The sequence below is a fragment of the Syngnathus scovelli genome, chromosome 7 (assembly GCF_024217435.2).
Source record: "Syngnathus scovelli strain Florida chromosome 7, RoL_Ssco_1.2, whole genome shotgun sequence".
NCBI lineage: Eukaryota > Metazoa > Chordata > Actinopteri > Syngnathiformes > Syngnathidae > Syngnathus > Syngnathus scovelli.
Window position 1 is genome coordinate 15132529 of NC_090853.1, and position 27472 is coordinate 15160000.

At 43.8% G+C, this 27472-nt stretch overlaps 1 protein-coding gene and 1 long non-coding RNA gene across 3 annotated transcripts in view; one reads left to right on the plus strand and one right to left on the minus strand.

Annotated features, from left to right (window-relative positions):
• The first annotated feature begins 1095 nt into the window (after positions 1–1095).
• efhd1 (EF-hand domain family, member D1) overlaps positions 1096–27472 on the plus strand; it is a 41077-nt gene continuing 14700 nt past the window's right edge. Inside the window, exons 1-3 of one of the 2 annotated variants that reach the window (XM_068651232.1) lie at positions 1362–1502; positions 14596–14734; positions 26905–27052. In XM_068651232.1, the coding sequence (XP_068507333.1) occupies positions 26939–27052 (114 nt within the window). In that variant the 5' untranslated portion in view covers positions 1362–1502; positions 14596–14734; positions 26905–26938. Of the gene's footprint in view, positions 1503–14595; positions 14735–26904; positions 27053–27472 lie in introns of both variants that reach the window. The other variant, XM_049725930.1, reaches the window with a different exon arrangement.
• On the minus strand, positions 15685–18946 carry LOC137840414 (uncharacterized). The gene is made up of 2 exons (XR_011087050.1): positions 18517–18946; positions 15685–16770 (listed from the first exon to the last, which is right to left on the minus strand). It is a non-coding gene; the product is annotated as an uncharacterized lncRNA (long non-coding RNA).

The following is a 27472-nucleotide window of genomic DNA, read 5'->3' on the forward strand; positions in this document are numbered from 1 at the left end:
CTGTCCTGTGGTCTATGCTTTTAATGCAATATTGGTGTGTTTCCTATACATTTGCATCATTTTCATAATCAAAATAGCTGTAGTTCTTGTTCAAATAACGGGAGACGAGATTCATGGAGGCTGAGGCAGTGACAGGTAGTGCCTCTCAGGGCGTGCGTGTGAGAGTGTGCACCACTCACACGCTGTACTGAGTGCGTGCAAACGGCGCGTGCTTGCAGTCAGCGGGAAAATACGGGCCTTGAGGCAGCAAGTACTTCTGCCTCAAAGATGGGGTGATAGTGAGCCTGCGGCTAACAGTTCACGACACGAGTAAATGCGAGAGTAAATTAAGAAGAAGAAAAAGAAAAACAACCAACAACATTCAGTGCTAACGCGTTGCTATTTGGCTTTATTTTCCCTGAAAATGGAGGATATAATCTCGAAGATAAGACATTTTTCAAAAGTTGACTTTCAGTCAAAGCAAGAAATCATAAGTAAGGGAAGACCAACGCCAGATTTGCGAGGATTAATTCAAACTACGTTCGTTTCAAAAGGATTGGTACTCTTAAAAAGACTTCATTTACAAGTAAACACTGTTAAAAATGGCTGTGAAATCTTAGAATATGGGTCATTCTATTAATGATTAATATTAAATCACTGATTAAGAATACTGCAGTGGTGTGTTTAAAATGTTATTAAATTTAATCAAGAATGGGATAACAACCATGTATGCTTGTAAATCTGATTTGTGAGTTAGTGCCTTAGCGTCATACAGTAAGTACGTTTGCAAATCTGACTCTCAGTCGGTGCCTCACCAAACCCAACCCTCACCGCACGTCACTGATAAATACAGCATACGACTGGAAGTTTGCATAACAATATCAGTTTGTGCATTCTACTTGTCCAAGTAGAACATTTTACAGCCAAAAAACCAACCATTTTGAATGAAATCAAAATACCCTAAACTTTCTGAAGGCAATATGATCGCGGGTGTTTTGTAGCGTATTAAATCTGATTTTGAGCAGAGGAGCCAAAACCCGATCACCAAATACTTCGTCCCCATTTCCGCTCATGCAGTTTTGCTGTCTGAACTTTATTTTGAAGCTTATAAACGGAAGCTGCTTGGGTCATGCAGGCGGGAGAAACACAGTTTGACAGTAGCACTGCAAGCGGATCCCGAGCCCCACAGTCGTTCGAGTTTGGACAATCTAGCGCAGGGAGCAACATCCCCGAAACAGTATGGCGTCAGAAGAGCTTGCAAAGAAGCTACAGTCACGACTGGCCGCGTCGGAGGAGCCCGAGCAGAGGCCGGAGCCGGAGGAGACCATCGTCACGGACAAACAGCAGGAGACCGAGGCAGCTTGTGGCGACACTTCGTCCGAGCTGTCTGCTAAACTAAACCGACGGCTGGACATTAACGAGGGCAACGCTCCCCCCCGGGCTAGCCGCGTCTTCAACCCCTACACGGAATTCAAGGAGTTCTCCCGAAAGCAGATTAAGGAGATGGAGGTGATGTTTAAACGGTAAGAAGGAGACTAATTTAAGTACTGGCCTATAGTCCTATAGTACAGTGTTTCCCAACCAGTGTGCCGCGGCACACCGGTGTCACGTGAGAGATGTTCCGTGGGAAATTGTCCAACATTAAATACCGAGCGAATTGTAACAGGATTACCAAACCACAGGTCAGTTTCCGCAAGGCTAATCGTGCATGCGTGGCAAATCGGATAATTTTGAGATTTCATGTTGTGGCATCGGCACATACTCAATTTATGTGTGTGTTGCTGTTAGTGTTGGCTCGTGAGTGAACGATTCGTTCAAAAAAGGTTGGGAAACACTGCTAGAGTAGACATTTGTCCACGAACACGCCGAAGTGTCGCCGTGTCGTGAGGATTGAAAGGAATGAGCCGTGGAAGCTCGTGATGGGATTATGATATAGATGCTGACGCGCAGCTTCCAGTTGAAAATACTTGGTTGTTTTGATCAAGTTGATTAATTTCTCATTTGCTAGAAGCAGGCCTATAGCACGTGTAGCAAACATGAAGCCTTCCCTTCCAGTATGTACTGTATGGTTTGGCCAATTGTGTCGCAGTTAACAGACTATTCCACTGATACCGTCTTTTTTCTTTTGTGGTACATTTTTGTTGGGGGGGGGGGGGGGGGGGGCAAAGTAAAAGTGCCAGCTGGAAAAAGACAAAAAAAAATACATAACAAAAAAAAAAAAAAAACCAAGTGATCAAATCAACGAGGCTATTACGTCACACTCTGGGTATATACAGTAGGGGGTTGACCACTTAGAGTAATTTGGGAAAATTGCAGTTTGAAGATGGGAATCAGTTGAAACAAAGCATTTGACATTTAGACACCCAACATGTCTGTCTGTCCGTCATTTCCCATTTTTACTCTAAATGGTTAACTTCTAAAGTGGCAGTATGTTTCCTTAAGAAGACAAGTGAATAATTATTAAAAAAAAAAAAAAAAACTTTCCTGATCACATGAATGGCTCATACTTGTGGTTTGGTCTTGGTTCACTGTGTATTGTGGTTGTGGATACGTGTTTTTAACATAGACAGACATTTGAAAGTCAAATTGTGTTATTAAAATGAAGAGATGACATATTTTAAAAGACAACTGTTTCACACAAACAGATAAACAGACAACTATGTTAAATGAGCACTGAATCAGTTATAGCTGGATGAAAGTTGACGCTTTTTTTTGTATCAAGGCATTTGCTATATATTATAGGGCATATAAGTCTACAGCAGTTGCTCTTAACCTGGGTTCGATCAAACCTTAGGGGTTCGGTGAGTCAGTCTCAGGGGTTCGGCAGAACACCTGATTTACCGTGTTAATTCGTGATGACGCATATCTGAACTGGTCTCGCAAAGGCAACAGCAGAAGTCATGCTGATTTGCAGGTATTTAATTTGTTTTGAGTTCATGCATTGTGTTGGTTTTGTTCTTTGAACAAGGGGATGTTCATGCATAGTTCATTTTGTGCACCAGTAAAAACATTGATGTCTTGAATTTGAAACAGATTATTTCATTTTTCATCTAAGAGGGGCTCGGTGAATGCGCATACGAAACTGGTGGGGTTAGGTACCTCCAACAAGGTTAAGAACCACTGATCTACAGTGTACTTATCTAAACCATGTACCGTAATTTTCGGACTATAAGTCGCGTTTTTTTTCATAGTTTGGGTGGGGGGGCGACTTATACTCAGGAGTGACTTATGTGAATTTTTTCTCAAATTTTCAAAATTCAAAAATCCATGATATAGTGAAACCGCGATAAACGAACCGCGATGTAGGAAGGGATTACTGTCATTTGACCTGCAAGTGACAACAGCGCGGCGGTTGTTTACATAAGGACAAAGGATTCTATCACGGGATGACGAAGATGACGAAGGGCCCTACGTTTGAAGGATTTAATAATTTGGAGTGACACAAGGTTTGAAAAACGTATTTATGTTGTAGTTATTTGATATATTTTATTTCGTGTAGCAACTTGTATATGTTTTTATCGTTACAGTTCAGTAGTTGTTGGCTCGTTGAACTCTTGTTTTGTTAAGTAAAGAGCCGTTTACCAAACCCACGTGTTTCCTGGTACTTTGTTAACGCTGCAATATAGTTGAATACTAGATCTGTGTGGCGCACACGTGGCGTTGTTGACATAAAGGACGAGGAATTTGATCGATGGGTTTAATGATTAGGAGTGACACAGATCGTTTGATAATATTGTTGTTATATGATAGTTATTTGAAATATACTTTATATATCGTTATATGGGTCTGTGGAATAATTAGAAATGCAACTTACGAGTCCGACGTCAGCGGCGCATATGTGGCACATATGCGGCATTGTTTACATAAAGGTCGATCGATGGATTTAATGAATTGGAGTGACACAGATGGTTTGATAAACGTGTTATTTATGTAATACTTATTTGAATAACTCTGAATGTTACTCAGGCCCGTTCTCAGCTCCTCGTTTGTGTATATGTCATGTTAGCATACCGTATCGTTTAGCCTGTCGTTGCTGGTTCATGTCTGTTCTTGTTGTTGGATTTTGACAAATAAATTTACCCCAAAAGTGCGACTTATACTCCGGTGCGACTTGTATGTTTTTTTTCACTGTATTGTGCATTTTATGGCTGGTGCGACTTATACTCCGGTGCGACTTATAGTCCGAAAATTACGGTACATATGTTTTTTTTTTCAGGCTTTTAGCATCCTCTTTTGGTGAAAAGTTGACACTGCACTGAAGGCAGTGAGTTTTTCTCAATTGACTTGCCATGATTTCTCACGTGTCGCAGTTTTTTTTGCACTCTCAGAAAGGTTACTAGCATCTTAAAAACGTGTTTTCTGCATCCACAGGACTGTTTCAGAAAATTAGAATATTGTGATAAAGTTCTTTATTTTCTGTAATATAATTAAAAAAACAAAAGCGTCATACATTCTGGATTCATTACAAATCAACTGAAATATTGCAAGCCTTTCATTATTTTAATATTGCTGATTATGGCTTACAGCTTAAGAAAACTCAAAAATCCTATCTCAAAAAATTTGAATATTTTCTCAGACCAAGTAAAAAAAAAAAAGATTTATAACAGCAAAACAAAATCAAACATTTGAAAATGTCCATTACTGCACTCAGTACTTGGTTGTGAATATTTTTGCACGGATTACTGCACCCAATGCGGCTTGGAGGCAATCAGCCTGTGGCATTGCTGAGGTGTTATGGATGCCCAGGATGCTTCAATAGCGACCTTGAGCTCATTTGCATTGTTGGGTCTGGTGTCTTTCAGCTTCTTCTTCACAATACCCCACAAATTGTCTATGGGGTTCAGATCAGGGGAATTGGCAGGCCAATCGAGGACTGTAATGCCATGGTCAGTACACCATTTACTGGTGGTTTTGGCACTGTGGGCAGGTGCCAGATCATGCTGGAAAATGAAATCATCATCTCCATAGAGCTTTTCAGCAGACGGAAGCATGTAGTGCTCTAAAATCTGCATTTACTCTGGACTTGATGAAACACAGTGGACCAACACCAGCAGCTGACATGGCTCCCCAAACCATCGCTGACTGTGGGAACTTCACACTGGATTTCAAGCAACTTGGATTTTGCTCCTCTCCAGCCTTTCTCCAGATTCTGGCGCCTTGACTTCCAAATGAAATACAAAACTTGCTTTCGTCTGAAAAGAGGACTTTGGACCACTCTGCAACTGTCTAGTGCTTCTTTTCCATAGCCCAAGTCAGACGCTTCTTCTGTTGTGTTGAGTTCAGAAGTGGCTTGACCATGGGAATACGGCTATTGTAGCCCATTTCCTGGACACGTCTGTGAACAGTGGCTTTTGATACCTGGACTCCAGCTTCAGTCCACTGTCTTTGAATCGATATGTCGATATATAATCGATATGAGTCTTTTCAGTCTGGTTTTAGAGCTAATCATTCCACCGAGACAGCACTTGCTAAAGTGACTAATGATCTCCTCATAGCTATGCATTCTAACACTTCATCGGTATTGTTATTACTCGATCTTAGTGCTGTCTTCGACACTGTAGACTTCGATATTTTATTAGAGCATCTTAAAAGCTGTGTTGGTACTTCAGGGTCAGCACTAGGCTGGTTTTATTCCTATTTATCAGACAGGACGCACCGAGTGGTCCATGGCAATGCGTCCTCTGAGCTCTATAATGTTACGTGTGGTGTCCCATAGAATGGACCAATTCTATTTCATATTTATATGATTCCGCTTGGGGACATAATACGTAAATATAATATTAGTTCTATTAGTATTATATTACAACACTTATTTAAGGAAACCACTATAGCTATAGATAACCGTACTATCACTCAGAGCGATACTGTAACTAATCTCGGGGGAATATTTGACCAAACGCTCTCCTTTCAAAAAGCAAATTAAGAATACAACCAGAATTGCATTTTTTCACCTTCGTAATATTGCTAAGATTCGTCCGATCCTCTCGACCGGTGATGCGGAAACTATTATACATGCGTTTATTACGTCGCGCCTCGACTACTCTCACGCATTATTCTCTGGTCTGCTGCTGCAAGGCTGCTCTCACGGGCAAGAAAATTTGATCACATTACCCCAATATTAGCCAACTTCCATTGGCTCCCGGTCCATTTAAGACGTGACTTCAAGGTTCTTCTATTAACCTATAAATCATTGCATGGCTTAGCGCCTTCATATCTTGTCGACCTAGTTGTTCCTTACGTTCCGTCTCGTAAACTCCGTTCGCAAAACACTAGTCTTTTAGTGACCCGAGGGCCAAAAAAATGTCTGCAGGGTCTAGAGCATTTTCTATTCGGGCTCCAGAGCTTTGGAATGCCCGACCAATGAATATTAGAACTGCTACCTCAGTAGAAAAATTTAAGACACGTTTAAAGACACATTTCTATGATATGGTCTTTAATTAACCTGTAGTGGCCGATTTGGCTGGAGTTTGTGTTTTCGCTCCCTCTACCCGTCCCCCACACCCCGCCTGGGGAGGGGGGGGGGCCTTAGGTGATACCCAAGCTGACAGCGGCTGTCTGGATTCTCGTGGACCAATCAAGGGAACTGCAGCGGATTACCCTCCTCGAAGACACTGCCAGGACAATCGAGGGCACCTCCGGCAGCTCTTCATTATGTGCCCTCTCTGCATCCATTGCAGCCTGGTGATTCTCAAAGGGGGATCCTCCCATCTGTGGTCCCTTCCCAAGGTTTCTCATTTTTCCTCTGGTAGGGTTTTTTTGAGTTTTTCCTTACCCTTTTGGGAGCTTAAGATCAGGGGATGCTTTGACAATAATTGTCAATTTGTTTGTCTATGTGAAGCCCTTTGAGACTGCTTGTTATTTAGGGCTATATAAATAAACTTGACTTGAAGCTCCCCCAAATTCTGAAAGCGACTCTTCTCCACAATGCTGTTAAGGCTGCGGTCATCTCTCTTGGTTGTGCACCGTTTCCTGCCACATTTCCCCCTTCCAACAGACTTTTTGTGGATGTGCTTTGAAACTGCACTCTGTGAACAACTTGCTCTTTGAGAAATTTCTTTTTGTGTCTTACCCTCCTGATGGAGGGTGTCAATGATGGTCCCCTGGACAGCAGTCAGATCAGCAGTCTTCCCCATACTTGTGATTTAGTTTACTGAACCAAGCTGAGTGTTTTTCAAGGCTCAGAAAACCCTTGCAGGTGTTGTGAGTTAATTAGACCATTCAAGTGATTAGTTGAATACCCTACTAGTATACGTTTTCACCATATTCTAATATTTTGAGATAGGATATGTGAGTTTTCTAAAGCTGTATGCCATAATCAGCAATATTAAAATAATAAAAGGCTTGCAATATTTCAGTTGATTTGTAATGAATCCAGAATGTGTGACATTTTTGTTTTTTAATTGCATTACAGAAAATAAATAACTATCACAATATTCAAATTTTCTGAGACAGTCCTGTATTTTTAGATATGACCTCATTTTTAATTTGATGATTTTCATCCAGTATTTTGTTTCTCATGCATCGCGGGATGACTCAAATTTGACAGCCCCCAAAGTGTTGTAAGCTGGGCACAACACTTAATACGACCTATACTACATAATTCTGAAATAGTGAAGGACATGCAAACAAAATGAATAAAAATTGAACATGGCGGAAAAAATTAGACGCTACGGTAAATATTGAGTAGAGCAGACATGGGCCCGTGGGCCACATCCGGCCCTTTGTGCGTCCCTGTCCGGCCCGCATGAGGCCAATCGTAAATTATATACGATTACTACTTAATGTAAAAAAAAAAAAAAAATGTCGACTCTTTTGCTTTTATTTTGAAAGGTGTCGCACTTCCGTGTAGCGTACGTGTATGTGAGCTGTGCGTGAAGGTGAACAGTGCGAAGTAATGCTGCCCAAGAAATGTATGCTGACCCTCAGAAAAGAAAAGTTGACAAGGAGGGCCATGTTTTCAACAAGACATGGACTGTCAAGTATTTCTTTACAGAAATGAAAGGTAAAGCCGTGTGCCTGATTTGTGGTACACAGGTCGCTGTGTTTAAAGAATATAATTTGAGTCGCCACTACACGACCAAGCATGAGAAAAAATACATCTGTCTGATAAACAGGGCGCATCAGAGGCTGATGCATTGCTAGCAAAACTGCAAGCCCAACAAGGACTTTTTTTTTTATCAAACTTCACACCCAGAGATGCAGCGGCTTTGTCATTTGAGGAAAAGGTAAAGAAGTTAAGAATAAATTGTACTGATTAATGATTGTTTTTTTATTTGACCTATACACCACAATTTCACATAGCTTAATATAAATATAAACAGAATAATTGTATTCTTCTAATTACCAGTACCAACTATTTAAAATAAATAATTTAGTGCATTTTACAATGGAAGAAAATTGAGCAGGTTTAAGTTATCGTAGGTGTGGCCCTCTGACACAACTCAGGTTTTTCATGTGGCCCCTTGTAAAAATTAATTGCCCACCCCTGGAGTTAGAGGGTCTATGAATATTTGAGCTCTATTGCCATAGACTGACTGCTAGAAATGGTCGTATTTTGCTTCCTTTTTCTAAACAATCGACAGCCCCTGAATTTCAAAATGTCTTGTGCAGCAAATAGTTCAAACACTGTTGGTGTTTGAACTAATGACCCCCCAAAAAGGTGCCAAATTTTTGGGGGGGTACCATTGTGGTTGAGTCGCGAGCTGCACGACTGACGTGACTAATAGAATGTCTATGGGGAGGGATTTATATCAACATTATTCACACAAGTACATCCACACTTTTCACGTTTTTCAGATTAATAAATTACCGTAATATTCGGACCAAAAATCGCTCCGGAATATAGGTCGCATTAGCCATAAAATGCACAATAATGTGAAAAAAAACATATATAAGTCGCTCCGGAGTACAAGTTGCATTTTGGGGGAAATTTACTCGACAAAATCCAACACCAAGAACAGACATGAACGAGCAACAACAGGCTAAACAATAGGTATGCTAACATGACATAAACACAAATGAATAGCTGAGAACGGGCCTGACGTAATATTCAGAGTTATTCAAATAACTATTACATAAATAACACGTTTATAAAACCATCTGTGTCACTCCAATTCATTAAATCCATCGATCGTCCTTTATGGAAACGATGCTGCGTATGCGCTGCGCCGCTGACGTCTAAATATTCTAAATATTCCACAGACCCATATAACGATATTTAAATAACTCTCAAATAACTATCATATAAACAACAATATCATCAAACCATCTGTGTCACTCCAAATCATTAAATCCATCGATGAAATTCTTCGTCCTTTGTCAACAACGCCGCGTGTGCGCCCTGACGTCAGCCTCATCGTTATTCCACAGATCTAGTATATAACTATATTATAGCGTTAACAAAGTACAAGGAAAGACGTGGGTTTGGTAAACGTCGCTTTATTTAACAAAACAAGAGTTCAACGAGCCAACAAGTACTGAACTGTAACAATAAAAACATATACAAGTTGCTATACGAAATAAAATATATCAAATAACTATAACATAAATAGTTCACCACCACACGGCCCCAAGCACCGGCGTCGACTTCCAGGTGTGTGGCGGCGTGGACTTCCATCCCGGAGGTGGCACTTCCAGCCACGGAGGTGAAAGAGAGCTCCGTAGAGTAGGACCGGGCGTGCGTAAAAGCCATGTCCGAGCCCCATCCACCGTCCCTGGACAGCCACCCGGCCAAGCACCGGCCCCCGACTTCAATCCACGGAGGTGAAAGAAAGCTCCGTAGAGTAGGACCGGGCGTGCGTAAAAGCCATAATAGTTTTTCAAACCTTCTGTGTCACTCCAAATCATTAAATCCTTCAAACTCTTCGTCCTCCGTGTCACTTACAAACAAAGCCGCTAATGATGCCTGTAGTACGTGGGGCCCTTCGTCATCCCGTGATCGAATCTTTGTCCTTTATGTAAACAACTGCCGCGCCGCGCCTCCGACGTCACTTGAAATTCAAATTACAGTAATCCCTTGCTACATCGCGGTTCGTTTATCGCAGTTTAACTTTTTTTTTTTTTGAATTTTGAAAATTTGTGAAAAAATTCACATATAAGTCGCTCCTCAGTATAAATTGCCCCCCCCCACCCAAACTAAAAAAAAAAAAAAGCGATTTATAATCCGAAAATTACCGTATTAATAAATAAATAGATTTAATTCATTTGACCTAGAGAATGTTGATGCTGGTATCTATGAGTCCTTCTTTAACCCAGATACTAATTACAGTCCCCTAAAATCTGTTGAATTGTCATGTGAATATTTTTCTGAAGATATGTTTAACAAACTGTACTCCTCCTGGACACTGCCAAACAAATGTATTCTCAACTGTCCACTTCAAGGTACGGAGTATCTCTAAAAATCATGGTCTGAAAACCTACCGTAATTGCCGGACTATAAGCCGCGACTTTTTTCCAAAATTTTGGACCCTGCGGCTTATAGTCAGGTGCGGCTTATATAAGATTTTTTTCGTGATTTTTGTGATGACTTGATCACTTTTACTCTTAACACTATTATATACAGTAAAAACTACAAAACAAACTGACAAATAACTCGTTTTCAAATCAGACGAATAAAAACTGGTCAAATATTTTTAAAAAAAGCTATTATTAAAAGTGAAGACAATTTGCAATTCTAGTAATGACACACAAATTTGATGCACAATTTGTCTTCGCGGGCGACATAGAATGATGTGGTGGGCCGTATCTGGCCCCTGGGCCTTGAGTTTGACACCTGTGCTCTAAACCCTTTCTCTTACTCTGCCATATCACTCAGAGATTACACAAAGCAGTGGCGCTGTTTGGACAATCTGCATTGTAATTGTACTAAGTTCATCTTGTTTTTCCTTTTTTTAATCACTTCACTGGTTTCTTTGTTTGATAACAACTTGTTTGATATAAAAGAAACCAGTGAAGTAATCTGCATTGTATTAAAACCCAATCAATCAGCATTTAAATTCAATTCTTCTGACATTTTGCTCACCAAAAACAGGTTGTAATGAATGTGAACTTTTAATGCATTTTATTCAGAAGGTTACTTTGAACCTTAAACGGCGGCGCGGCGTACTTATGGATTTTTACGGCCTCCGGCCTCCAGGAGGCGCTCTAGTAAGAAGCAAGAGCGAGACAGGCGAAGAAGAGACAATGCGCCGAAGAAGACGTGCTAGTTTTTGTTTACATTTCGCGCGTCACGCGATCAAGACGGACATTACTGAAAGGAAGCCTTTATACACAAACCGTCATCATGGGGGACAAAAGAAATGCATATGATGCCGCTTTTAAGCCAAAGGCAGTCGATGTTGATGACATTATCTTGTGTCTACTCTGGAGCGTACTTATGGATTTTTAGGGCCTCCGCTCTCCAGGGGGCGCTCTAGCAGGAAGCAAGAGCGAGACAGACGAAGAAGAGATAATGCGCCGAAGAAGACGTGATCGTCTCGCGCATCACGCACACACCCACATTCACACAAAGACAGGAAGCTTTTATACACAAACCGTCATTATGGGGGATAAAATAAATGAATATGATGCCGCTTTTAAGCTATACGTGTCGCTTGCTAGTTTAATATAATGTAGCGCTTCGTGCATGAATAAGATTAGCATGAACAGAACCTCTTCACACTCGAAGAAATGCATAAAACCGACGACGAAAGACAGACTGAGAAAGTGTGAGGCGAAGGATATCTAACGCTATTCCAATCGGACACTAAGGAGGAAGACTTGGTTTCAGTGCACAGGAGGAAGATGAAGACGGCTCTTTTTGTACTTTTACTGGTATCTTTTTTTTAACCAGCCCTGTTCGTGCTGTGCTACCGTGTTGCTGCTGTGTAACCGCTGCCATTACCGCCGCGTCTCAGTGACTTTGCTGTGTTAATTCCGTGTTGTTGTGGTATTACTGCCGCGTCACAGGCAGTGTTTGGAAAGAAATGTTAAGGTATGTTATTAAAGCTTTAAAAAAAACTTTCTGTGTCCAGTCTTTCTTTGCTAATAACTCGCGTGCACACTTCCGCGTTGCTGCGGTACTACTGCTGCGTCACAGGCAATGTTTAGAAAGACATGTTCAAGTATGTTATTAAAACGTTAAAAACGCTTTCTATGTACTGTCTTTCTTTCTAAAAAACTCGTGTGCAAGTGCGGCTTATAGTCTGGTGCGGCTTATGTAAGAAAAAAAAAAAAAATATCCCTGAATTTTAGCTGGTCCGGTTTATAATCCGGTGCGGCTTATAGTCCGGCAATTACGGTATTTATCAACCATAACACATTCCTTTTCAGTAATAGCTCTTACTGAAACCTGGATGGTTGATACATCGAGCTCCCCTCTCTCTCACTCCACTCCTATACACTCCTGTAGACCAAACAAGCAAGGTGGAGGAGTCTCACTGTATGTGATTGATAACTTCAATTTCTCTCCCAGAAAGGATCTAAGTGTTAACTTTGATATGACTGTAGCAGAATCTGTGTTTGTAGAACTCTCATCTTGCTCTCATAAACAATAAAAATTTGATAATTGGATGTATATATATATATAGACCACCAGACTCTGATAAAATCACCTTCAATGAAGCCCTCGACTCTACTCTAGAAATCATAAACGAAGAAAACAAATTGTGTGTCCTACTTGGTGACTATAATATTAATTTGCTTGAAACTAAGCAGTCGCATACAGCAGACTTCCTTAATACATTATATTCCAGTAACTTTTTCCCTCATCAAAAGCTCAACGGCCACTCTCATTGACTACATTTTATTTAATTCTCTAGACTACAAAATAACATCTGGCCTGTTGATCTATGATGTACCTGTCTTCCATTTCATCCACAATGATAGTGGTCCAAAAATCAAAGGTCATACTGTCACTACTGTCAATTGATAAAGTAAATATTCATCAAACCTGCCCACTCATCCATAAATAGATATATTGGAAACACCGTCTTCCAGCCGCTTTTCATAATTTCTTCACATTTGTATCAGACATTCATTCATATCCAACAAGACAGAGGGACAATCTCCACCCACCTTCCTGTTGAACATCACGCCATCAATATAATATCAACTTTGGAGGGCCCTCACTCCGGAATGAGCTACCAATCCATATCCGATCCATATCTTCACAGGCTGCTTTTAGAAAGCACCTGAAAGGCGGGATGTATACCGCGACTAGCAGAATCGCGGTAAATTCCCTCGGCAGATAAAAAGGACGGCACTTAATGATCACAAACTCCACAAGCGGCGAGCAGTGCTTACATACCACCACAGAGTCCCGGCACCATTCTTCTCGGATGTAGATGCATATTCCACCTCCACGCGACTTTCCCCCTCGTACAATGGCACGGTCCGCCCGATAGCACGCTAGCCGCTCCAGATGCACTGCAGAGTCCGGAATGTTGTCACTCAACCAGGTCTCGGTGAACACGAGCACACAGCAGTTCCGCACCGTCCGGTTCGTAGACCTCAGCAGGCGAACGTAATCCATTTTGTTGTCCAGCGATCGAACATTCGCCAGAAGAATGAGCTTGATTTGGATTCCACTTTTTTTTAAATAATCTGGTCTATAGTGATAAAAACATTGAATTGAAAGTGCTGTTCAAGGTTAAAATAATGTCATTAACCTTTGAACAGTCACATGGCAGTACAATAAAAAAAAAAAAACTTCGTCTGATAAAATAGGATATTGTTTGTGCTGAGAAAATTCCTTTGCCTCTAAATTAAGCCTTGGTGATGAAACATTGTTGCAAATGAGCAAGAAAACTCCACATTGATCAGTTTGTTAGAACACTTCATGAGTGATGCAAACAATCAGCTAACAGATACACATAGTGTATGTAGGCGTGGAGTTCAACCGTTCGGCTTTTTAAATGAAAGTTCAGTTTTGGTTCTAAAAATGCACATAGCATCAAGTGTCACTAACAGAACCTAAGAATAAACTGAACCTGATTGTAGATGAATCCACACCCGTCTAATTGGTTCTAAAAATGCACATGGCATCAAGTGCCACTAACAGAACCCAAGAAGAACCTGAACCTGATTGTAGATGAAGTCACACTCGTCTAATTGATCTTAAATGTACAAAATGTAGTAAAAAAATGCTTTGCATTATCACATTCATCTACACAATATTTTGAGGCTATTTTAGAAATGGGGTTAGTGAGATGAACATTTGATCCGGGGATTAAACATTCAGAGTTTAAACCCCAATGTACTGGTGCTAATTTGCTTTGCCCTCAAGCTTTACGCTGGTGGTTAGTCAAATGATGATGACTGTTCTTCAGAAGACTGGTTTTATTGTTTTGTTTTCTACTGAATTGCTCTTGCGTTCATAATGAATGAATGAAAGAAAGAATCTTTATTTCGAACATGATTTAAAAAATGAGGACCATCGAGGGAGTTCTTCATGTTGTAACAGAGTAAGTATAGTTTTCCCACTGCATACAATTTAGTTTCAAAACTTTAAGGTAATTAAGTTACTTTTGTCTTGAATGCATTTAGCTTCACTCATTTGGCTGCACTGATCCCAGAAACGGTACACGCACACATTCCCATGGGACAGCCACCACCCAGTGACCTATTTTTCCTCAACAGTCTGTTTCCTGCGACACGGTGACGCGCACTGGTTAGCACATCCGCCTCACACTTCAGAAGTTGCGGATTCGATTCCACCTCAGGCCCTCCTTGTGTGGAGTTTGCATGTTCTCCCCGGGCATTCGTGAGTTGTCTCCAGGTACTCCGGTTTCCTCCTATATTCCAAATACTTGCATAGTAGGCCGATTGAGCACTCAAAATTGTGCGAATGGTTGTTCGTCTCCGTGTGCCCTGGGATTGTCTGGCAACCAGTTCACGGTGGCCTGCTGCCCGATAACTGCTAGGATAGGCTCCAGCACGCCCGCGACCCCCGTGGAGAAAAGCGGTATGGAAAATGGATGGATGAGTCTGTTTTCCTTTTTGCATTTAGAATTAAAGGCCTAGAGACATCCCTTTTTTTTTTTTTTAATTAGAACGGAATTTGATAGAATGTATAAAGTGAACACATTTGCCGCATTGGAAATTAAAAATGGACACCGATTACTAAGAATAAAGCTAAAATGAATTGCCAGTTTATCGATCGGGTCCCGCACGAAGCCACACTGGCGGCGCCATTACTGTGACGTCACAAGTTGTACATCTGGATGTCAACAAACCCAAACAACATGGCAGATGATAGCGACAGCTCCGTTTCTTGCGGCAATATTAGCATCATTTTATCCGATTCAGAAACCTCTTTTGACGCAGAATATGATGAATTTAGCAGTTCACTTGGGTTGAGCTGAGCACATTTTCTGAATTGTGCCCCTCTGGTTAGGTTGGCATAGTAAAAAGTGCTCTTGGGGGCTTTAGAGTGCCGAGTTGATCTCGGCACATGAAGAAATGACCACCTGCAACGTTTGGTTTAGGTTTTATAAGCATTTTAAATTTTATTTCTTAAATCGCATTTTCTCGACGAGCTGAGCATGTTTTCTGAATTGTGCCTCTCCCGTCACTGTGGTTACGTTGGCATAGTAAAAAGTTCTCAGGGGGCTTCAGAGTGCTGAGTTGACCACTGCGCATGGAGAAATGAACATCTGCAGCGTTTGGTTTAGGTTTTAGGCGCATTTTTAATTTTATTGCTTAAATCGCATTTTTTCGACGAGCTGAGCACGTTTTCTGAATTGTGCCTTTCCCGTCACGCTTCGACATACTTTTCAAAGTCAAAGTCTCAAAGTTTCCTTTATTGTCGATTCCTCCGCATGTCAAGACACATAAAGAGATCGAAATTACGTTTCTCACTATCCCAGGGTGACAAGACAGAGTTCACAACGCACATACAAGTAAACAACACAGGAAAAATAAAACAAGAAGATGAACAATAAGAGTGATAGCACGCTAGCCGCTCCCGATGCACAGCAGAGTCCGGAAAGATGACAGTCAACCAGGCCACTGTGAACACGAGCACACAGCAGGCACGCACTGTCCGGTTCGTGGATCCTATCAGGCGAACGCAACCCATCTTGTCGTCCCGCGAACGAACGTACGCCAGTAGAATGGAAGGCACGGCTGGGCGAGCTGGGTTGGCTGCAAGCCTGGCCCGACGTCTCCGCGCTGGCCCCTCTTCTCTTTTGTTTACATTCACTGAAGCTAAACGCGTACAACTTGAGACGTCACTTCCGGCTGGCGGCTCGGTGCAGTCAAACTCGTCTGCGCGGCAAATTTAAATTATATTTTTCAGAGCAACAGCTTCCTTTTCGTTGTTTCAATCGTCAATTTATATTTATAAGCCCATAAGCTAACTAAAACCGATTTATACATATACCGGTGTCTCTGGGCCTTTAATCCTTGTACTTGCTAAATATTTTTTTTGCTTTTTCCTTCAATTGGGACCTGATTGTGTATAGTTTTAGCAAAACATAAACATTAACTGAACTGGATGGTTGCAACAGTGAAATACATTTGCTGAGAAAGTGTCATCGTTCCAAAGGCTCAGCCATCTATAATTAGTAAGGACAAAGGAAAACAATGAGTTGCACTCCAGCCTCTTCTAGGCAACAGTATACAGTTATAAAAACAATGGCAAAGTAAAGCAAAACAAAACATCAAGACTGTTATCAAGGTAATTAGGCATAGTCCTCAAATAAACTCTTTGGTAATAGGCATTTGATGTCACAGGACACTGATGTGGGGCTGTTAGTGGAAGATTGCATGGGAATGTGGGCCCTCTGTGTGCTTTGTGGGCCCCTGGCATCCCTGAAAAGGAAACCAAAGAAAGGGGGTTTTGTGTCTTATGGACATGTCATTCCAAGTGACGGAACCTCTTTGGCTCCATGAAGACTCCGTAGTTACTAATGATATTAATGCCCCCTTTTTTCCTGGCCCCGATTGAGTCGGGTCTGCTACCATTTTGACCATTTACATGCACGTGAGTTGTATTTCTGGGTGCAATTACGTGTACAGTGTAACACTATTACCGTAATTTCCGGAGTATTAGCCGCACCTGATTATAAGCTGCACCGGCAAATAATCGAGATTATTTTTGTTTTTATCATGAATAAGCCTCACCGTACTGTAAGCCGCATGTGCACGCGATTTATTTACAAAGAAAGACGGTACACAGAAACTTTAAAAAGACTAACATACTTTAACATGTCTTTCTAAACCAGGGGTCACCAACACGGTGCCCGCGGGCACCAGGTCGCCGGTGAGGACTGCATGAGTCGCCTGCAGGACTGCTCTAAAATTAGCTCAAATAGCGGCACTTGTCAGTGAGCTGCATCTATTTATTTTACAGTCAAACCTCGGTTTTCAAACGTCCTGGTTCTCGAACAAATCGGAATTCGAACAAAAAATTCAAGATTTTTTTTGCTTCTGTTGTCGAACAAAATTCGGAGGTCGAACCTCGCAAGATGAGCCGGGAGGAGCCGAGAAAACCCGACCGCGCGGCCTGGATGCCGACTGACTCCGTTATTGTATTTTCGTTACTTTGAGGATTATATAACCCCTAATCATGCCGCCAAAGAAAGCAAGTGGGAGCAGTAAAGCCACCCTAAAACACAAAGACTCTCTTAAAGCAATGCGACAGTGAGCGCCCGGCGCGCTGCGGTTGCACGATCGGACCAAATTAAGCTCCCTGCGCACTGAGGTTCACTTAAATTATGGAAAGTACATCAGGACTTTAAAAATATTTTCTAAATTTTAGCGACGGCTCTCTCACAATAATGCGACCAGCGCGGTGGGGTGCAGTTGCGCAGTCGGCGAGGCGCTACTGTTGCGCGTTCGGCGGTGAGCTGCAGTTGCACAATCGGATAAAAGTAAGCTCCATGTGCACTTAGGTCCGCTTACATTTTGGAAAGTCCATCAGTACTTCAAAAATATTTTCTAAATTCCAGCGACGGCTCTGTCACATTAATGCGACCAGCGCGGTGCAGTTGCGCGGTTGGCGATGCGCTACGGTTGCGCCTTCGGCGGTGCGCTGCAGCTGCGCGATCAGACAAATATGCACAAATGAATAAATGCTTTAAAAAAGGCGTGTTTTTTGTCTTGAAACGGATTAAAAAATGTCCCATTATTTGTAATGGGAAAAATAGATTCGCTATTCGAACCGCCTTCTGGAACGGATTGTGGTCAAAAACCAAGGTTTGCGTGTATTTTTGCTATTCTTGTTAAAATCACACTTACATGTGAACTGGAAATGACAATAATAACACATAGTGAAAGCCAAATTTAGCAAATTGGCTATTTCAGAAGTGTGTGTCAAACTGGTAGCCCTTTGCCTTAATCAGGACCCAGGAACTAGCTCTCGGTTTAAGAAAGGTTGGTGACCCCTGTTCTAAACGCTACCTGTGACGCGGCACTAATATCGCAGGAACACGGAAGTAACACAGCACTCATCGGGTTGTATAAAAAAATATACCGGTAAAAGTCACTGAGACGCGGCGGTAACACAGCAGCAACACGGTAGCACAGCACTTACAGGGCTGGTTAAAAAAAACATACCAATAAAAGTAAAAAAGAGCCAGTAAAAGAGCCGTCTTCATCTTCCTCCTGTGCACTGAAACCATCGAAGTCTTCCTCCTTAGTGTCCGATTGGAACAGCGTCAGATATCCTTTGCCACACACTTGGTCAGTCTCTTTCGTCGTCGCTTTTATCCATTTCTTCTAGCATTTTCCATGATGAGGGTCTGTTCATGCTAATTTTAATCATGCATGAAGCGCTAAGTTACATTAAACTAGTGAGCAACACGTATAGCTCCAGAGTAGACGTGACCGGGAAATAAAGAAAAGGGTGACGCAACACAATGTCATCAACATCAACTGCCTTTAACTTAAAAGCGGCATCATATGCATTTATTTTGTCCCCCATAATGACGGTTTGTGTATAAAAGCTTCCTTTCTTCATTAATGTCCGTCTTGATCTCATTCTGTCTATTCTTTGTGTGAATTATACGGCACTATTTGCCTGGCGGACATGCGATCAACACACCATTTTTGACCGTGTCACATATGTATCCCTCCGCCTAGCAAGGCGGTTTTCTAGCAAAGCAGTTGCCTAGCAAAGCGGTTGCCTAGCTTTTTACGAGTGTATAAAAGTGATCAAGTCATCACAAAAATCACGAAAAGATACATAGATAAGCCGCAAGGTTCAAAACTTGAGCAAAAAATAGGGGCTAATAGTCCAAAATTTACGGTACATGCACCCATATATATGACATACTAATTAAATACACGCATGCCCTCGAGTGGCCAACAAAAAACACTACGTGTTGGAAATTTCAATACAGTGGTGTTTAAATTCATAAGCAATACATATACTCTTTCTACTTCACGGATCTTTGTTTTTTTGCGGGTGGTTCTGGAATGCATCTCCCACAATAAACAAAGGATCACTGTAACTATACCTGTTGTTGCATCTTAAAACAGTAAAATGTTTCAATCCTGCTTCACAATGTAGTGGGGTGTGAAGATTATATAAAAAAAAAAAAAACTGGTCAGTGACAATTTACTGACCCTTGTTTTTGTTTTGCTACTTTATGAGCGCTTGACACTTCAAACGGTGAGGAGATGAGAAGTCTCAACATTTCTGATGCGTGTAGAACATATTAAGAAAGTTGGTCGTGTTTTATCACCCCTACTAGTGTTTTACACCTATTTGATAAACATGTACCGTATTTTCCGGACTATAAATTGTCATATAAAATATATATATATATATATATATATATATATATATATATATATATATATATATATATATATAAAAAGTCACACCAGCCATAAAACGCATAATAAAAAAGAAAAAGACATACCGTATTTGCCGGTGTACAGGTCGACTCGGTGTATAAGTCGACCCCCTAAAATTCGACGGAAATTTACGATTTTATGATATATCCTTTGTATAAGTCGAGCTCAATTGTTGCATTATATTAAACTTCAAAATTCAATATGCGAAATTTATTGACGAAATGTGTTCAAATTCCGGGAGGCCGTGCGCATGCGGCTGTTTATAAGCACCGCGGAGGAGATCGCGGCCGGCGAGCTCGCGCACGCCGCCCGGCACCAACGGGAGGCCGGAAATAGCTCCAAGCCGAGCGGATCGGCACTTTATAAGCACCGCGCAGGAGATCGCGGCGCCTCATTGGACTTCCAGCGGCCGGCGAGCTCACGCACCCGCCCGGCACATCCGTGAGGCCGTGCGCACGAGCCAAGTGGCCGAAAATAGCCCCCGCCGAGCGGATCGGCTGTTTATAAGCACCGCGGAGGAGATCGCGGCCGGCGAGCTCGCGCACGCCGCCCGGCACCAACGGGAGGCCGGAAATAGCTCCAAGCCGAGCGGATCGGCACTTTATAAGCACCGCGCAGGAGATCGCGGCGCCTCATTGGACTTCCAGCGGCCGGCGAGCTCACGCACCCGCCCGGCACATCCGTGAGGCCGTGCGCACGAGCCAAGTGGCCGAAAATAGCCCCCGCCGAGCGGATCGGCTGTTTATAAGCACCGCGGAGGAGATCGCGGCGCCTCATTGGACTTCCAGCGGCCGGCGAGCTCGCGCACCCGCCCGGCACATCCGTGAGGCCGTGCGCACGAGCCAAGTGGCCGAAAATAGCCCCCGCCGAGCGGATCGGCTGTTTATAAGCACCGCGGAGGAGATCGCGGCCGACGAGCTCGCGCACGCCGCCCGGCACCAACGGGAGGCCGGAAATAGCTCCAAGCCGAGCGGATCGGCACTTTATAAGCACCGCGCAGGAGATGGCGGCGCCTCATTCGACTTCCAGCGGGCCGCGCACTCGCGCACGCCGCCCGGTTCAAATTTTCTAAGTGCAACGCACAATGAGATGCATGAGAAACGGCCTTGGTTACCATCACATTTGAAGCGATGAATACGAAGTTAAATTCTATGACTCGGTGTATAAGTCGAGGTCGATTTTTTCGGTCGATTTTGGATCGAAAAAGGTCGACCAATACACCGGCAAATACGGTATATGTTGCACCGGAGTATAAATCGCATTTTTGGGGGAAATTTATGTGATAAAATCCAACACCAAGAACAGACGTGTCATCTTGAAAAGCAATTTAAAATAAAAATAGTTTTGAGGCAACAACAGGCTGAAGGTATGGTACGCTAACGTTACATAAACACAACTGAGAACGTGCCTGACGTAACATATTAAGAGTTATTCAAATAACTATAGCATAAACAACATGCTAACAAGTTTATCGAACCACCCGTGTCACTCCAAATCATTAAATCCAACGAAATCTTCATCCTTGGTGTCACTTATAAACAACTCGGCTGACTCCCGAAGTAGATGAAGCGCTTCCTCTTCTACGTGGCTTGTGTCAGACTCGTTAGTTTCAGTTCCAATTATTCCACAGGCCGAGAGCGCCCTCATGCGGTTTAGTGTAAAAATAACATGAAATAAAATGTGAAAAGCGCTCTCGTGGACATTTAATAGGCCTTGAATGAAACAATGACATGTTTTCTGGTGGCAGCTGATAAGTCTCCAAGGTCAACAAGCCAAATCAGTACACATGCGTACTGAACAGTCACTGAAAGCTTCTAAAAATACATGTATTATCAGACATGAGGCTCATGGCTCACCCTTCCATCCATCCATCCATCTTCTTCCGCTTATCCGGGGTCGGGTCGCGGGGCCAGCAGCTTTAGGAGGGACTCCCAGACTTCCCTCTCCCCAGCCACTTCATCCAGCTCATCCCGGGGGATCCCAAGGCGTTCCCAGGCCAGCTGAGAGACATAGTCTCTCCAGCGCGTCCTGGGTCGTCCCCGGGGTCTCCTACCGGTGGGACATGCCCGGAACACCTCCCCAGGGAGGCGTCCAGGAGGCATCCTGATAAGATGCCCGAGCCACCTCATCTGGCTCCTCTCAACGTGGAGGAGTAGTGACTCTACTCCGAGTCTCTCCCGGATGACCGAGCTTCTCACCCTATCTCTAAGGGAGAGCCCGGACATCCTGCGGAGAAAACTCATTTCGGCCGCTTGTATCCGAGATCTCGTTCTTTCGGTCACGACCCATAGCTCGTGACCATAGGTGAGGGTAGGAGCGTAAATCGACCGGTAAATTGAGAGCTTTGCCTTTTAGCTCAGCTCTCTCTTCACCACGATGGACTGGTACAGAGTCTGCATTACTGCCGACGCTGCACTGATCCGCCTGTCGATCTCGCGCTCCATCCTCCCCTCACTCGTGAACAAGACTCCAAGATACTTGAACTCCTCCACTTGGGGCAGGATCTCATCCCCGATCTGGAGAGGGCATTCCACCCTTTTTCGTCCAAGGACCATGGACTCGGATTTGGAGGTGCTTACCCTCATCCCGACGGCTTCACACTCGGCTGAGAACCACTCTGGTGAAAGCTGGAGATCATGACTTGAAGAAGCCAACAGCACCACGTCGTCTGCAAAAAGCAGAGACGCGATGCTGAGGTCCCCAAACCGGACACCCTCAATGCCTTGGCTGCGCCTAGAAATTCTGTCAGTAAAAATTACGAACAGAATCGGTGACAAAGGGCAGCCTTGGCGGAGTCCAACCCTCACTGGGAACGAATCCGACTTACTGCCGGAAATGCGGACCAGACTCTGGCATCGGTGATACAGGGACCGAACCGCCCTTATCAGTTGGCTCTACACCCCGTACTCCTGAAGCACCCTCCACAGAACCTCCCGAGGGACACGGTCGAACGCCTTCTCCAAGTCCGCAAAACACACGTGGACTGGTTGGGCGAATTCCCATGCCCCCTCAAGGATCCTGCCGAGGGTGTAGAGCTGGTCCACTGTTCCATGGCCAGGACGAAAGCCACACTGCTCCTCCTGAATCCGAGGTTCGACCTCCCGACGGACCCTCCTCTCCAGCACCCCTGAATAGACCTTACCGGGGAGGCTGAGGAGTGTGATTCCCCTGTAATTGGAACACACCCTCCGGTCCCCCTTCTTAAAGAGGGGAACCACCACCCCAGTCTGCCAATCCAGAGGCACTGTCCCCGATGTCCACGGAATTTTGTAGAGGCGTGTCAGCCATGACAGCCCCACAACATCCAGAGCCTTTAAGAACTCCGGGCGGATCTCATCCACCCCAGGGGCCTTGCCACCGAGGGGTTTTTTAACTACCTCAGTGACTTCGACCCCAGAGATTGGAGAATCCGCCTCAGAGTCTACAGGCCCTGCTTCCTCAATGCAATGCGTGTAGGTGGAATTGAGGAGGTCTTCAAAGTATCCCTTCCTGAGACGCCGGATGGTGGACCAGAATTTCCTCGAAGCCGTCCGGAAGTCATTCTCCATGGCCTCACCAAACTCCTCCCACGCCCGGGTTTTTGCCTCAGCAACCGCCGAAGCCGCATTCCGCTTGGCCATCCGGTACCTGTCAGCTGCCTCCGGAGTCCCGCAGGCCAAAACGGCCCGATAGGACTCCTTCTTCAGCTTGACGGCATCCCTTACCGCCGGTGTCCACCAGCAGGTTCGGGGATTGCCGACACGACAGGCACCAACGACCTTACGGCTACAGCTCCGGTCGGCCGCCTCAACAATGGAGGCGCGGAACATGGTCCACTCAGACTCAATGTACCCCGCCTCCCCCGGTACGTGGGAAAAGCTCTGCCGGAGGTGGGAGTTGAAGCTCTTCCTGACAGGAGATTCTGCCAGACGTTCCCAGCAGACCCTCACAGAGCGTTTGGGTCTGCCAGTCGGACCGGCATCTTCCCTCACCATCGGAGCCAACCCACCACCAGGTGGTGATAGGTTGACAGCTCCGCCCCTCTCTTCACCCGAGTGTCCAAAACATGCGGCCGCAAATCCGATGACATGACTACTAAATCGATCATCAAACTGCGGCCTAGGGTGTCCTGGTGCCAAGTGCACACATGGACACCCTTATGTTTGAACATGATGTTCATTATTGAAAATCCGTGTCGAGCACAGAAGTCCAATAATAGAACACCGCTCGGGTTCAGATCGGGGGGGCCGTTCCTCCCAATCATGCCCTTCCAGGTCTCACTGTCATTGCCCACGTGAGCATTGAAGTCACCCAGTAGAACGATGGAGTCCCCAGAAGGAGCGCTCTCCAGCACTTCCTCCAGGGACCCCAAGAAGGGTAGGTACTCTGAGCTGCCGTTTGGTGCATAGACACAAACCACAGTCAGGACCCGTCCCCCCACCCAAAGGCGGAGGGAGGCTACCCTCTCGTTCACCGGGGTGAACCCCAATGTTCAGGCGCCCAGCCGGGGGGCAATAAGTATACCCACACCTGCTCGACGCCTCTCACCGTGGCCAACTCCAGAGTGGAAGAGAGTCCACCCCTCTCGAGAGGGCTTGTACCAGAGCCCAAACTATGTCATGACTATGTCTAGTCTGAACTTTACTGCCTCGCACACCAGCTCGGGCTCCTTTCCAGCCAGAGAGGTGACATTCCATGTCCCAAGAGCCAGCTTCTGCAGCCGGGGATCAGACCGCCAAGGTCCCTGCCTTTAGCCGCCGCCCATCTCACATTGCACCCGACCCCTTTGGCCCCTCCCACAGGTGGTGAGCCCATGGGAAGGGGGACCCACGTTTCCTTTTCGGGCTGTGCCCGGCCGGGCCCCATGGGCGAAGGCCCGGCCACCAGACGCTCGCCTTCAAGCCCCGCCTCCAGGCCTGGCTCCAGAGGGAGGCCCTGGTGACCAGTGTCCGGGCGAGGGAAAACGAAGTCCATTTATTTTAATCATCGTAAGGGGCTTCTGTGAGCCGTGCTTTGTCTGGCCCCTCACCTAGGACCCGTTTGCCATGGGTGACCCTACCAGGGGCATGAAGCCCCCGACAATATGGCTCCTAGGATCATGGGGGCACGCAAACCTCTCCACCACGATAAGGTGAAGACTCACGGAGGGGGTGATCTGAGTTAGTTCAATCAACTCTGAGTATGTTCACCTGGAGTTACGCGTGTGCACAACTCCTACAAAAAGCCATTATCAATCGAGCACCGATACCACGAGTCACCATGACAACTGAGGAAAAACAGATCACCTTATTTTACTTTATTGGAGGTCCTTATGCAGGCCTACGGCGAGTATGAACGTATTTCTTTGCCGCAAATTTAATATGGCTGCAGTAGCGAAGAAGAGAGAGACGTCATGGGAGGAAATTGCTGCTCGATGCGCAAGTTTGAATGTACTATTTATCATTACATCTAACCATCAGATCGTAGATTAGCCTATAGTTATGAATTTAAGTCGGAATGAAATCTTATTTTCTATCTGGATTCTCGTGGACCAATTCAGGATGAGGGAACTGCAGCGGATTACCCTCCTCGAAGACACTGCCAGGACAATCAAGGGCACATCCGGCAGCTCTTCGCTTTGACTTGGACATCCACTTTTTTATTGATTTTCATATTACGTATTTTATGTGCCCTCTCTGCATGCATTGCAGCCTGGTGATCCTGAAAGGGGGATCCTTCCATCTGTGGTCCCTTCTCAAGGTTTCTCATTTTTCCCCTGGTTGGGGTTTTTTGAGTTTTTCCTTGCCCTTTTGGGAGCTTAAGATCAGGGGATGCTTTGAAAATAATTGTCAATTGTTTGTCTATGTGAAGCCCTTTGAGACTGCTTGTGATTTAGGGCTATACAAATAAACTTGACTTGACTTGACTTGATTTTCATTTAGGTGCAATTCAACAGGAGAAAGAAATGACTTCGAAGCAGCTCAAAATGAAACATAAAAACATTAGTCAAAGAGGTAAAGCACGTTTTGCTAGGCTGCGATTGCACCTCACTTTGATTTTAATTTTATTATTTTAAATGGACTCAAGCTGTTAAACCAGGGCAGTATTAATTTAAATTAAAATATTAATTCAGTGCCCACTTCAAATAGTTTAAACCCCAAACAAAATGTTTTCCAACATCCTCTCAGTTAATTCTACACTTTGTGGATTAATACTTGACAGATATGCAATTATGTTTTATACCTATTGTAGTCATTTAAAATGTGACGCTGTAGCCAACACCAACACTCATTAAAATACCATTTTAAAACAAACGCTGAGTTCTGCTCAGCCAACAGAAAAAAAGTAATGCTCTGCATCCCCGATATTATAAAGAAAATGCCATTTGCAAAAAAACATAGTGCTATGCATTAAGGTTGCTCTGATATTAGTGCTTGTTCGGGGTGTGTGGGAATCGAACTCATGATGCCCGCACACCATCAGGTATCCCACGGCCAGCGAAGGTTATTGAGAGAAATTATACTGTTCAAAGAAAGCAGTAGCGTTCGAAAATGTATTCTTCTAGAAATGATGAAACATCTAATCTGGATCAGACGATTCTGACGTAAAGGGTTTTGAATTATTACGGCTTCCATGTCGATCGGATTTTGAATTAACGGCCAATCCATGATTAACTGCTTTCTTTATGTGGGAGGGAGATTGAAACGCTGGGTCTCTTATAGTAAATTTGCCAGCGAGCAGGTTATGTTCACAGAGTAAGTTACCACAGAAACTGTCCCAGAGTTCAAGTCAGCTCTCTTTCTAGAACGGATAACCCTCATTCCCTCATTTCCAGGGTAACTTACTCAGAGTTTTCACATAACCTGCTTTCTGGAATACCCCCCGGTCCTACAAGTTTCTACACTTACCTTGATACTAACAAGTCTGTAACCTTGGAGTCATCCCCAGTCTCACACACACCCGTTCTTTGCTTTCCAAATCACTAAAATGTTTCATCTTCAGAATAATTATCTCATTTTAGGTTGAACTGTTGTTGTCCTGTATGGCATGACTCACAAGCAATTTGTGTCCAAAATTGATAACCATTCGGCCAATTTCATTTGTGTAGTTTTTATTGTTTTTTGTCAAATTTTGTACTGGACTTCAGGTTCAGGTTCACAAACAAAACTGACTTGTGCTTTCCAGGTATGACACTGGTAAAGATGGATTTATCGACCTAATGGAGCTCAAGCTGATGATGGAGAAGCTTGGTGCTCCACAGACTCACCTGGGCCTTAAGAACATGATCAAAGAGGTGGATGAGGACTTTGATGGTAAACTGAGCTTTCGAGAGGTGAGCATGCTTGTACACATGGATATTTGTATTTGCTTTGCCATCGAGTCATAACCTAAAACATGTTTCATGAACAAAATACAGGTTTTTTAGAGGTGTAACAAAAACCCAATTGGAATTGGAAAAGGTCTGACTTGACGAATCTACAGTCAAACCTTTACATATGAATTTAATTAGTTCTGGGACCTACTTCATATGTTGAAATAGTTGTATGTTGGATCAAATATTTCTGTAAGAACACACTGTGATTCATTTAATTTGTTCCACAGCCCCCCAAAAAAACCCAATGATAACTCCTTAATAAATACTGCAAATAATTACACAACGCAATAAAACAAATGCATTATATCAGAGAGATGTAAAAATAAATAAATTACAAAGAAATAATCCAAAGTTTTTTTTTGTCACTGTACCTTAAAG